At 51.2% G+C, this 13076-nt stretch overlaps 3 protein-coding genes across 3 annotated transcripts; 2 read left to right on the forward strand and 1 right to left on the reverse strand.

Moving 5' to 3' along the window:
- Window positions 1-715: 715 nt before the first annotated feature.
- N7482_008984 (uncharacterized protein) lies at window positions 716-2197 on the forward strand (the record flags this gene model as incomplete). Its single annotated transcript, XM_056691108.1, has 1 exon — window positions 716-2197. The coding sequence occupies one exon, from the start codon at window positions 716-718 to the stop codon at window positions 2195-2197; it is 1482 nt and encodes a 493-aa protein (XP_056540873.1).
- A 2547-nt stretch (window positions 2198-4744) lies between these two features.
- Window positions 4745-7277, forward strand: N7482_008985 (uncharacterized protein; the record flags this gene model as incomplete). Its single annotated transcript, XM_056691109.1, has 3 exons — window positions 4745-4835; window positions 4897-5047; window positions 5102-7277. The coding sequence occupies 3 exons, from the start codon at window positions 4745-4747 to the stop codon at window positions 7275-7277; spliced, it is 2418 nt and encodes an 805-aa protein (XP_056540874.1).
- Window positions 7278-8690: 1413 nt separating this feature from the next.
- On the reverse strand, window positions 8691-11128 carry optB (small oligopeptide transporter, OPT family; the record flags this gene model as incomplete). Its single annotated transcript, XM_056691110.1, has 2 exons — window positions 8691-9358; window positions 9421-11128. 2 exons carry the CDS (start codon window positions 11126-11128, stop codon window positions 8691-8693), a joined length of 2376 nt encoding a protein of 791 aa, XP_056540875.1.
- Window positions 11129-13076: the final 1948 nt, after the last annotated feature.

Genomic DNA, 13076 nt, shown 5'->3' on the forward strand with positions numbered 1-13076 from the left:
CACGGCAACAACTGCGTCGTATATCTTCGACCAGCCTATGTTGGCGGACTAGTCCAAACTGGGTTGTTTGCCCAAGAGAACCCGCCATTTCTTGGTATCTCTCAGCTTGTTCCACTGGGGCGAATGAGGCGGACAGACTCGTAGACGAGGGAATTCATCTTGTTAGCGCCCTTCAACTTGCCGGTTTCCGACATGTTGTTGGAACGCTCTGGGAAGTCTCAGATAAACACTGTATCGAAATGGTAAGAGTGCTTTACGAGACACTGGTGGATTAAGGTATGACGGGCGTGGCGGTTTGCCGAGGACTGCACCGGGCGGTTCGAGAGTTACGGAGCGGGCATATTGAGACGCGGCAGGAGGCGATGAAGGCCTTCCATCTGGACTTGTGACCGGGATGATGTTTACAAGTACGCCTATAGATCCGAGCCCGTGTAAGCCCTGGAGGCCTTGGGCAACGGTACGATTGCGGAACACACTTGAGAGACATATAGATCTCCCCTACAGGTAAGCCCAAGAGAAGAGGAGTAATTGGTTCAACTTAGCGACGTTTAAAGACAGTTAGAGAGATGGTTGGAAACCTTGGAACAATGGCTAGTTTATTACCTGTCTTGACCGCCCACTTACCGCTTTTAAACTGGGTCTTTGCGGGGCTTGCTGTATGAGATTCATTCCTCTCTAGTTGTACCCCTTTGACAAACACTCCATCCTTATTTCAATGGATTTTTCTCAACTTCCGGATATCACTAGCCTGCTTGTCAGGCCAAATAACCCTCCACGAGATGATCTCGAAGGAATGGACTACACACGATGTGTAGCTCTACACAACTACCTGATCCAATATGCCTGGCTCGCTGAAGGCCGCCCACTGGAAACTCTGGATGCCAACAGCAACTTTTTCACGGGCTCCGGGGATGAAGATGAAGCCGAGGCTTGTCGTCCAAGGCTTCATCCGTCACTGGCGGCATTCCTTGACACCGCTATCATGCCCCCTTTTCCTTTTGATAATCCTCACGAATACATCCCGTTCTCAGTTTTTGCATGGGGTATCGATGGGCCATCAAGGCTTTTTGAGGAAGATACGGCTGATCTTCAAGATCAGCCCGTTGACAGCCTGGTGCGCTTGTACGCTGTCGAAGGGGGCTTATCGGCTGTGGACAGTGATGGCGGTATTATCTACCACCAAGGCCTCCACCGAGTCGCGAGCTTCATGTATCTTGATGAATATGACATTGGGTTTCCAGTGGAGGGTAGTAAAAACGTTTGGAACCCGCTAGAGACACTACTCACCAACTGGATCGATCTTATTCATATTGGAAAAGTTGTGGCTTCGCCTCATAAAGAGCCAGCCCTGTTCGGCTGCGAGAAGGTCGGGCCCTGGGAGTGGCGGCCTTATAGCGACGCCCAGGTTACTACGTGTGTCGCCGAGTGGGATCGGCTTTGTCAGGCCATTGCGGCGCGCATCTCGCAGCCGTCAAACCCACCACTGACCGGGACTGATGCGGATAATTCAGAGCCGCTGGTTGTATCAAGTGTCCTGGACGCTGCTTTGGTCCCTCATCCTTCCTTTACGCGTTCGTTTCTAACGCGCGCGAGGCGGCCTCAGTTCCGCTACATCGCTCCAGGCCTTCTTCTGCCCCCCGCTGACTTGGCTGGATTTATGGCAGCGCAGCCATTTAGCGTATTACCCCGCTCCGAGTACACCGCACCGCCAGTGTGTCTTTTCCCGGCTGATACAGGAGACCAGCGTCCTATCCAGCTTACGAGAACAACATCTCCATTTTTACAGTCGGACTTCTATTCAACGTCCACCGAAACGTGTACCCCATCTCGCGTCTCTGCAGGCCTATATACTGAGGCAGTGGAGAGAAACGGCCTTGATGTAGCGGAGGAGGGATTTCGGCTGTTACTTCCGTTCACCTTCAATGATGATTGGGACAAGAGCGTGGGCGCACGAAAAAGCGATGGGTCCCTTGTTGATAGGGGACGCTTTTCAGAGCTCTTTCAGCATGGATATAAGCCTTTTGGTGGTGATTACTACCGCTCCCAGCGCCTAGAGCGTTTGTTAGGTTGTTGGCGTAAGCTGGTTGAAAGAGGCGTCTGGTCTGTTGGGGCGGATGGGGTAGAAGGTACTATTGATACTTTCAAAGATGCTGAGTCCGACCGTTGGGAGGATTATTATATTCCACCCACATGGTAGATATTCCAGTGCCACTCTGCCTTCCATTCTGCGGAAATGGAGTACCAGGGCCGAGGAGGGGTATGCAATTCCATAAGAAATCAGTCATGAAGATAGCCATTTTCCTACCCAATTGTGATTTATTTACAAATTTAGTCTCGACCCTTCCATTTTCTTCATATGTCTCCAACCCAGCCAAGAGCCTGTCATACCATCAAATGATATAATTCTAACCCCATAGCTTCTAAAGTTTCGTTCATCATTGACATGTTCGATGCTGTCAAAGACCGTACACATACGGCGCCGGTGTCACTACAGTTCCCGTCTGCACGCCAATCGTACTAGCAGGGAACGTGGGTCGAGACTCGCTGCCCGCCGCAACACCCGTCGTGACAGTGATAGTGGTGGGATCAACAGTCACCGTGTCCGACTTGGAACTTTTGAGCGTTATGATTCTGTTTCTCCCAGCTACATTCACCGCGGTAAATAACCCGAAATCGATGCCCATTTTAAATTCTTACAAGTTTGTAGACCTTTTTTTCCATGACATTCTTCAATTTCCTCGAGGCAGAGAAGCCAAAAGTATCACCTTGGATCTGGATATACGTGGCTTCTACTGGCCTTTTGACTGTCATCATCCAAGCAATCTGGGCATTTATGTCGCATCGAAGCCAGGTCAAGCTCCTGTCTGGCTCACAAACTCATCTCAAAGTCATGCAGAGCGAGGATCCGAGACTGTCAGAAGGAGGCGGGCTGTGACGACCCTGTGCCCCGGTGGCACTGGTCGCACTGGTGGCAGTGTCTATGCTAAAGGCGAAATACACACAACCTGAAATAACATATATCAGATTTAAGCCTAAATAGCACGCTTTGAAAGCGTAGCCTTTCAAAACATGGCATCACGTTTTAACCTATGGCAATATGTCAGTTCCCATAAATCGACAACTACAACCACAAGTGGTTTATCTAGTCTTCACTTTGATCCCAGTGTTTGAAGTTTCTACTTAAGAAGTATGATATGGGTGGCGAATGGAGTATCCACGCTTCCAAAATCGACCACAACCTCAGCACCATGGCTTCGCTCATTGCCATGAAGGAGCATTGAGCGCAGCTAGCGCCAAGTAACTTTGTGCTGCTGGGCTATGGTCTTAGAAAGTTTTATCGCCACGATAACGCTGTCCTTTTAAAATTGAGGATCGATTATTACCTAAAGTTTAGGGAACCAGTTTAAGGGCTCTGCTTAAGATTAAATATGATATGCCACATCTGTCGCCTCAGTCTCTAAAATTCCCACCCATATCACCCACACTCACCCTAAGACAAATTTTTCGCGATTTTAATTTTAAGGCGTCTCGAGAATTGGCCGCGTAGAGTAATGGGCTTAGATGAGGCTAGTAGTCAGTTCAGTGCCACTGGGGTGAGAAGGGTAGAAACACTTCACGATGCAGTTCAGGAGTACAAGTACGAGGCCTATAAAGACGCCGAGCGAGCGGGGGTCTCGCTTCCTAGCACGCCCTTGAAATCTTGCGTGCAAGGGAAGAAAAGAATGAGGGAAACGAGACGCAGGTGTCGGTTCACCCTGATCCCGTCATAGACTTCTTGAAGTCCCCGATGATGCAAGAGGTTAAAGATATCCAACTCGGCCGATGGTCAGGGAAGCCACACTGGATGGTTGATAATTGCTAAAAAAGGCTTTACGAAGTTCCACATTTAAGCCAATTAGCGTTTCAGAGTAATTCAAAGGAAGTTGTTACGTTTCCAATATCTCCCAATGTATCTTTTACAACCAATTTCTGTCCTTGCCTGAGCCTTACTGGAGAGGCTTTCCTCATAGTGACCGTAAGGGAACTCTCAGACCAGCACCCGGCTCTCCGCGGGTAATTAACTGAATGACAGTAGACAAAGGAAAGATGGCAGTGCGCATGTCCACTGTGAGGTTCCATGGTATTCCACGGAGTTTAGTACGCATGGTGTACTGTGATATTGCAGTCAGGTACAGTAACACAGAAGGCGAACCGTTTGCGCCCGTCAATTCAACCTGGCGCGCTCAATGGTTGATCTGCACCAAGGCCTTGGCGGGGGTTCTAGAAATAGATATCAAATGTGTATTGGTCAGGCGATTTCGAGAAAGCGTAGATAAAGATGCTAGATAGAACAAAGAGAGAGAGAAAATGAATGGAGGGGTGGCGAATATTGGATTCTGCGTATACAGCCATCGATAAAATTCCGCTTGAGATTATCTACCATGTGTTCGTCGCGGAAGAGCGCAAATGTTTCGAAACCTCGAGTAGAATAAAATCTGGAGAAGCCAAGGTACCCATGCTTCTGCTTGTCCGTGTACCCGTCTTGACAAAGATTCCAAACTTATTACGATGGATTAACTTGAGCCCTCCCTCGCCGAGAATGATCAAAATAGCTACGTCCCGGCGCTGGCTACAGCATTTGGTCTAGAGCCATGAGCTTGCAAACAAACCAAACAGACATGCTTGTACGGACTGTAGGAGGATTAGTCTGGCTTATACCCCGCAATTTCCTTTTGAAAGCCAGCGAAACCTTCAACTGCTACCTATGATCATGGCTTCTACGATATCATTTGGAACGAGCAACTCAGGTTTCCAGGTTGGTAGTAATTTTGGCTCGATAAATATTCAAACATGGGGTAGGTCAAGAGCATTCGAGCTAGGTCCAGGTATACTAACGTGAGTGCTGCTTACCTTCAGAAGAACTGGAGATCCCACCGAAACCTTTATCCACAGTTCCCTTCGCCTCAGACACGGATTTTATCGATCGTGGAATGCTCCTGGAGGAAATACACAGAAAATCTTCTATTCCAGGATCTCGCACTGCTCTCGTTGGTCTAGGCGGCGTTGGGTAGGCGCGGAATCATGTTTTCTTTGTGTATTCTCTGTTGCTAAATGAAAGCAGCAAGTCTAAAGTGGCTATCGAGTACTCTTACCGAATCCGAGAAAATTCGCCAGAGACATGGGTTTTTTGGATCCATGCGAGCAACGCAACCCGTTTTGAGCAGAGTTTTCAGACTATTGCCGAAACAGTCAAAATCCCCGGCCGTCGGGATCGCAAGGCCAATATATTCAGATTGGTCTCTCACTGGCTTCAGGATAACAGATGCGGAAATTGGGTGTTAATTATGGATAACGTCGATGATGACTTCCTCTGCAAACCGCCTCTGGCAAGCCGGGAAGGCGCGCCAGACGGTCTGAATTGCGCCCCGGGGCAGCCACTCCTTTCCTTTCTTCCCCAGGTACCACATGGCTCGATCATCTTGACTACACGGAGCAAGCAAGTGGCGTTAAGTATCGTCGACAGCAGCAACCTTATTCAAGTCGAGCCGATGGGCCGTTCAAACGCATTGGCACTGCTGCAGAAAAAGCTCGGAACACAAACAAATCAACAGGAAGCTTTATTGTTGATAGAAGCATTAGATTTCATGCCTCTTGCAATTGTGCAGGCAACAACTTACATTAGGTCTCGGGCACCTCGGTGCTCAGTGGCGCAGTACCTAATACAGCTTCAAAAGAGCGACAATAGAAAGATACGCCTTCTAGGGTATGATGCAGACCCTCTTTACCGCGACTGGGAAGCATCAAACTCTATCTTAACCACCTGGCAAATATCCTTCAATCACATCCGGAAGATCAGACCGTCGGCCGCGGATCTTCTCTCATTGATGAGCTTTTTCGATCGACAGGGGATTGCAGAGAACCTCCTTCAAGATTCACCTCAGAAATTCGACCGCTTCAAACATATAAATGACGAAAATGAAGGGAGCGGAACAGAATCTGAGGCAAATAATGATTTTGAAGATGATATTAAAACACTGACGGACTATTCCTTCATCTCCATCAGTCAACATGGAACTCTTTTCGAAATGCATCGACTAGTGCAACTAGCAACCCACAGGTGGCTGAAGATTCATGGTAAAAAAGAACATTGGAAACAGCGTTTTACTAAAGTCCTGTCCGCCGAGTTTCCTACTGGGGAATACGAACACTGGGTATTGTGCCAATCTCTGTTTCCACATGTGAAATTAGCAATGTCGCAACGGCCAGATTCAGAAGCATCGCTACGGGAATGGGCAGCATTGCTTCATAATGGAGCAATGTACGCGTGGAGGAAGGGGAACATGGTAGACATGAAAGAGATGGCAACGAGAGCAATGGAAACACGGGAACATGTTTTGGGACCCGAGCATGAGGACACTATTGCTAGTATCAGTGTTGTGGGCCTGGTATATCTGGATCGGGGCCAATTGCAAGAGGCTGAAACGCTCCATTTTCAAGTACTGGAAACGTGCAAAAAGGTGCTTGGCGCAGAGCATCCGCGCACGTTAACGTCAATGGCCAACCTCGGATCAACATACGAGACCCAAGGCCGATTTCAGGAGGCTGAAGCACTACATTCGCAAGTGCTAGAAACCCGCAAGAAGCTACTCGGCACAGAACACCTTGACACCTTGACTAGTATGAGTAGACTCGTGTCAACTTATCAGGGCCAAGGTCGGTGGCAAGACGCCGAAATAATGAGCACCCAGCTGCTAAAGATAAGCAGAAAGGTGGTTGGTGAGGAGCATCCTGACACCCTGTCTAATATGGCCAAGATTGCAATGATATACCAGGATCAAGGCCGATTCCAAGAGGCCGAAACACTACAGTTAGAAGTCGTGGAAGCTCAGAAAAAGGTACTTGGATTAGAGCATCCACGGACACTTACCAGCATAGGCAGTCTCGCCTCAACGTACGGGAAACAAGGGCGATTGAAAGAGACTGAGAAACTTCAACTGCAAGTGCTAGAGAGCCGCAAAAGGCTCCTTGGCGCAGAGCATCTTGATACGCTTACTACTACGGCCAACATCGCGACCACGTACTGGAGACAAGACCGATTTCAAGAGGCCAAAGCGCTACAAACACAAGTGCTGATGACCTGCAAAAGGACTCTTGGCCTCGAGCATCCCGCCACACTAGCAAACATGGCAAATCTTGCATCCACGTGCTGGAAACAAGGCCTCCTCAAGGAGGCCGAAAAACTCCAGTCGCAAGTGCTGGAGATTTCGAAAAGCGTTTCTTGGCCCAGAGCATCCTGACACGCTGGCTAGCATGGTCAGCCTCGCCTCAACCTACTCTAGCCAAGGTCGATGGCAAGAGTCTTCAGCACTATTCCAGGATTGCGTAACGCGGCAAATGCCGATCGTGTACACTCGCGGGCTGGTATTTGGGCCGGGCCCTTCTGCCAGGTGGACCGACTGACTGTCAAGAATCTCAGGAGATGATTGCTCATGGTTGTTGAGAATATACAGAACTCAACTCTTGAAATACTTTCGATGGATATTGTTAAAGTCCATACTTTAATTCTGAGCTTATTCGGGTTTACTGCGTATGTGGGAGATAGGATTTGTCAACTAGAGCTATGATCCGGAATTCCCTCCACGACGGAGAATACCTTGCTGGCTGCGGCTCTGATAGCAGTAGCCGGCTCGGAGCACTTCTTTCGCAACCCAAATAGAACGGAATAGAGGACAGGACGGATATTAGAGCTGGAGTTGGCGAGGCTAGGGACTTGGTTGCTATACTCGGCCTCGAGAGTAGTTCTTAGCATTGCAAGCCATGACGAAACCTGGGCATTTGACGCAATGGTGGTGGGAAGAGGGCGATGTGTCCATGGCAGCGAAGGCGAACTCCATGACGCGGGAACTTGTCATTATATTGATTTCGGAAGTCGAACAGTAAGCCTTACGTCTAAGTAAGATCATGTCAACAGCCCAAAGTAGGGTTCCCGGAAAATCCGATTAATAGCATTAGCAACCGCTGTTATTGGCGTACGGGTGCAATCCCTTACACACTTCGACTGATTTTCTGGCTCCACCACCAAGAGACGCTAGTCTACAATTCGGGGGTTTCCGGGTTACCCTAGGGCCATTTATTGTGAAATGTAGGGCTGTGCTTGTCTTTGACCGAGAAGCATCAAGAAGACACTTACCAGGTCTGTTGGAGGATCGTGATGGGCAAAAGACTGGGCAACGAAATGCGGGCGTAATCGGACATGCCCTAGCAGGTGCGCCCTAGCAGGTGCGTCCTGGGCACTCGGTATGTAACCTGACTAGCATCTACGTAGCTTCATTCATATTTGCTCTCGGTGGCCTATGAGCCAGTTATCTATTTTTGCCTCTCCTCGTTCGAGCGAGTATTATATAATTCGCGGTGATGTTAGTTTAGTTAATTTACCAAGGTAGAAGTTACTAAGATAAGAAGATATGTGAAATTATAGAGTTGAATTGATGCGCGGGTATGAAGTGCTATTTAATATTATGATAACCCATGCGAACGAAGAGCAGCCATTTAATCATTATCTCATTGCACACAGGCATTAAAAAATGACCAAATAAAGTATCGATTCCTCGCACTGTGCATCTCATAAGTGCACTATGATATATATCTCCTCGTTCCAATATACCTCGGGGTGAAACTTCAAGGTGATGTGACTGGAGCCAACAAGCAGCCTACGCCCACGAGGCGGGACCGAACGTCTCGCCTTCGCCCAGGACGACTTGGATGGCGGTATCCGACGCATCCATGGTGTTGGCGGCAATGTTGGTGCCCCACCACGCTGGGAAGTCGGTGCCGGTCAGGTTGAGGGTCAAAAAGATCAGGATAGTGCACAGCGCGAGGCCGACATCCAGACCTGCCGAAAGAACGTAATTATACTGCATCCACCAGCCGCGCCAGCGGTCACGGATGAGTTTGTTAAAAATAAAGCCCACGATACCCCAGCTGAGATAGTTCAGCGGGGTGGCAGGAGGGATCAGACCAGATCCGCTGAAGATCAGAGGGGCAGAGAGGTAGCGGATCGGACTGCGAGGGAAGGCGCGTGCACCAAAGTAGATGGCCACAGGGAGGACGGCGCCGGCGATCCAGAAGAAGAGAAGGGGGGAGTACATTTGGCCGACCGAGAAGATACGAGCTGGGCCAATTACACCCCAGATCACGGAGGCGTTGAAGAAGACACGGCCGTTCGGGCAGCTGTAGTGATTGGCTTGTTTCGCCGTGCAAACGTCCTTGATGGCACCCAGTGCCCAGTTCATCACGCCGATCTGCACCAGTGAGGACCAGACAGCAGCGACCATCTGCGCGGCGAATGTCACACGAGGAGGGACCTTCATGTAGTGACCTGAAAAGACAAAGTTAGCTGACTGCATAAAAGCATAGCAGGAGACATTTAGGTCGACATACCCAGCTTCAGATCCTGAGTAAAGTAGACTCCCTGGTACATGCTCATGTATCCATAGGTCTTGAAAAGCATCATAGCCATCGGGCGACCGGGCAGCATATAACCGACGATAAACTCCGTCAAGACGTTCAGTCCGATGTCAATGTTGGTTGAAGCGTGGACAATGCCAAGCGGCACAAACCACACAATCGCAATGAGCAGGGAAATGAAGAATGCCCACCAGGTCAGGTGAGTAGGGTACCCCAGCACCACGCCCAGCGCCATGGCAATCATAATCAAGGTCACGACGCCATACCACCAGAGAGGAACGGGCTTGAACCGAGACATCAGGCGACTATGCACATCCTCCTCCTCTTTGCCACTCACAGAGCGGAATCGGGCCCAGAGATCGGGCCCGTGGAAAAGAGCAGTGTGCAAAATGACGGCAATGATGCCGGCAAAAGACAGACCGTAAGAAAGGCTGAAAGTGGTGGACAGGAAAAGCGGAGAGTAATTCTTGTACTTCTCGGCGTCGAAGGTGAAGTCGGGGGTCAAAATCTTCGAGACGTTGTACGCGTTGGCGGTGTTATCGTAGCTGCCGGAATCACTGATTGGCAGATACTTGAAGTAGAACTGGCCCGAGTAGTGGATGGCGGGGGTAACAATCCAGAACCAGACCACCATGCCGATCAGGGTATTGGCCATGGCGTACCACGGGGCAATCAAGGGACTGAAATTGAAACCAGAGATTTGGGTCCAGTCAAAAGTCATCGGGATCAGTGACAAGCCGGTCCAGCCACCAAACAACTGGTTGACGATCACGTTGTTGGGTTTGATCCAGGTCACCCAGGCGAACACGCTCAGGAAGGGGGCAATGTACCCAGGGAACCAGTACCAGCAGAACGAGCCGATCATGGTGTACAGAAACAGCCGGTATCGACCAATGGTCCAGCCACTGACCTTGCGCGGGTCCGGCTTTGTGCGGTCGTGCAGAGCCGAGAAAAGTGCGGTGTTGATCAGAGTGGAGGGCCAGATCATGGCAGCCGGACTGACGAGGTACTTGGTGAAGAAGCCGGCCAGACCAAAGCCCAGCATCTGGGTGGACATACACATGAAGATCTCAAAGGCCCAGCCGAATTTCTGCTTATAGAAGGCACGCTGCGCCAGCAAGACGTCGGTGGCATAAGCGGCTCCACCGCCAAATGTGGCGTTCGCCATGATGACCACTAGCGCGTGCTCCTTCTTGCTGAAGGGACCGGGGTTTAGATTGCACTCATGACCAAAGAATCGGAACTTCTTGCTTGGCATAAACCTTTCCCAGGCCTTGCCGACGGGGTAGGCGACGACCTGGGCGATGTATGAGGGAATGATAATATAGGGCTGACGCATGGAGAACAGCATGTTCAGCGCGGAACCAATTGTCGCGAAGAGCATTCCAATAACCCAAGCACGGATGGTGTTGCTGTGGCCTCCCTCATCGACATTGGAGACCGCAGCCCGCACTTCAGGGTATGGGGAGTTATCCAACAGCTCGTGGGCGATGCCGACTTGGGTTTCCTTGTCGTCGGTGTGCAGCGCCTCATCCAACACTTCCACGGCATCCTCTGGCATATTCGGATCCCAGTGATGATGCGCCTTCAAGTTGCGCAGCTTGCTGACCACCTCATCTGGCGCGGTCTCGTCGACCTCGGCGCCGGTGGTGACGGCGATATCGGGATCGGTCTTCTCCATGGTGAGCAGATAGGTCACAGACCAGAGGATCGAAACCAGATCCAGGAAGCTCTACCGAGCAGATGCAGGGGAAAGGAATGGAAGGAAAGAAGCCGGGTCAGAGGCGGCCCGGCCTGCTTTAAGGCGACGACGATACTCTCCGTTTGGTCGCGACGTGCATCGACCCCGACGGGATTCCGCCTTATCGCCCGCGTAAACGAGGTCGACGATATCTGAGACTAATCGGGGAATGGATGTAACCTCAGTGTCGCCAGTTAGGCTAGAGCACCGACGGCGAGGGCTAAGTCAAACGTGATAGGAGGGAAGCAGGAAAGGGTGGGGTTGGGGGCGGGGATGCGAGGGGAGGAGAAGTGAACGGGGGTGGGGGAATTCGCCTCAAGCTAAACCGCAAATTCAAGTAGCACAAGGAGGCGAATTGGCGGCGATAGTGACTGATTGCGATCAATCAATTAGGAATGAGTCGTGAGTCGGTTGGGGCCAGCTGGTGAGGTTAGATTGGCGGGAAGGGATATTGCATAGTTATTTCGAGGGGAATGAAGACGTCCCGAAAAAGGTGAAAACAAAATAATAAAAATAACGCCAAGAAATGAGAGAAAGACTAAACGACATTGAAGCATCACGCCGGACCCAATCAAGCCACTGCTATGCCATCCCAACTTGCCGTCCAGTCCAAGTCAGTGGCACCGACCGAATGCAGAGTAAGGGCCGCGCTCTCGGGCCATCAACAACCTCTCACCTTCCGTTTTTCCTTTTTTTTTCTTTGTTGGTTCTTGGACCAGTCACGGGTGCGCGATGCAGGATGATCCCCCAATATCCCAGGCGTCCTTGCCATCCCTGCGGAGCTAGTGGCGGCGACAAAGGGTTACCTTGTCGCTTCGATCCACGAGTTCGGAAGGCCCAGACATTTTAGCTGGAAAGACCGCAGGGGTCGGCGAACATGTGCTTATGCGACCTGGCACGACTGTGCATAGTCCGGACAGCACAAGGACGCGCAAGGAAGAGCAGCCACCATGGCGCGTCCATTGTACTATCGCCGCCACGCGGGATCTCTGAGGGTAATTACACGGCAATTCCTCCCGCCAAGACGATGGGCCACACCAAATCCCGGGCGGAAGGGAAGCGAGATGCGCTGATAACGTGCTGCTGGGTTCTCATTCGGCCAAGTGCCAGCCGATCCACCTCCGCCAACGGGAATCCGCCGCGATGAGCTTGTTAGCGATAAGCCGGTTGCACTTGGGCTGGGCAGGTCTTGGACCTTTCGGCCACGGGAGGGGAGCATGGGGGAGTCTCCCCAGAGAGTTAGCGTGCTGGGGAGGGTGGAGTTAGCGCCGCCCTTATCCTGCTAGCGGCCGTGCGAATAGGCTTGGCCGTCGATATGGTTGGACCTCCACCGCACCAAGGCCGAGAGGCGCTCTGGTCCGCTTGGCACGTTCATTTGCCCGCACCTTCGTCCACTTCAGAATGTGGCCAAGGTGTGCGACCGGCGTACAGCCGAGGCCTGAGGTGGCTCGAAGGTACTTGGGGCATCTGAGATTTGCCCATTGCACCGATAAGACTGCAGAGACGGCCCCCAGATAAGAAACCAGCCCATTCACGATAGATCTTGATGGTGGCGATATTGGTGTATAAGGTAGGATGCTGACAGCTGACGGCCGCAGGTCACCCTTCTCCAGGTTGCAGGTTTGGCTGCCTTCATTCTGGGCCGGGGCCATGCTCATCTTGGGTTTCCTTTCAACCCTGTTATCACTGCCCCAAGCACACAGATGGATGGGGAGGAGAAACACCATCGACCCGCCGTGAAATGCGGGGGATCCAGCCCGGACGGTCGGATACCCACGACAATCTGCAGTAGAGATGCGCCTGGCGTGGCGAGGGCCGATAACTTGGCCCAAACACAGTCAGGCGACTCGCCGACCCCCCCAAAATGCCCTGTCAAACTCTCATCGCA

The sequence above is a fragment of the Penicillium canariense genome (genome assembly GCF_028826845.1).
Source record: "Penicillium canariense strain IBT 26290 chromosome Unknown utg000006l_segment0_segment0, whole genome shotgun sequence".
In the NCBI taxonomy this organism is placed as follows: domain Eukaryota; kingdom Fungi; phylum Ascomycota; class Eurotiomycetes; order Eurotiales; family Aspergillaceae; genus Penicillium; species Penicillium canariense.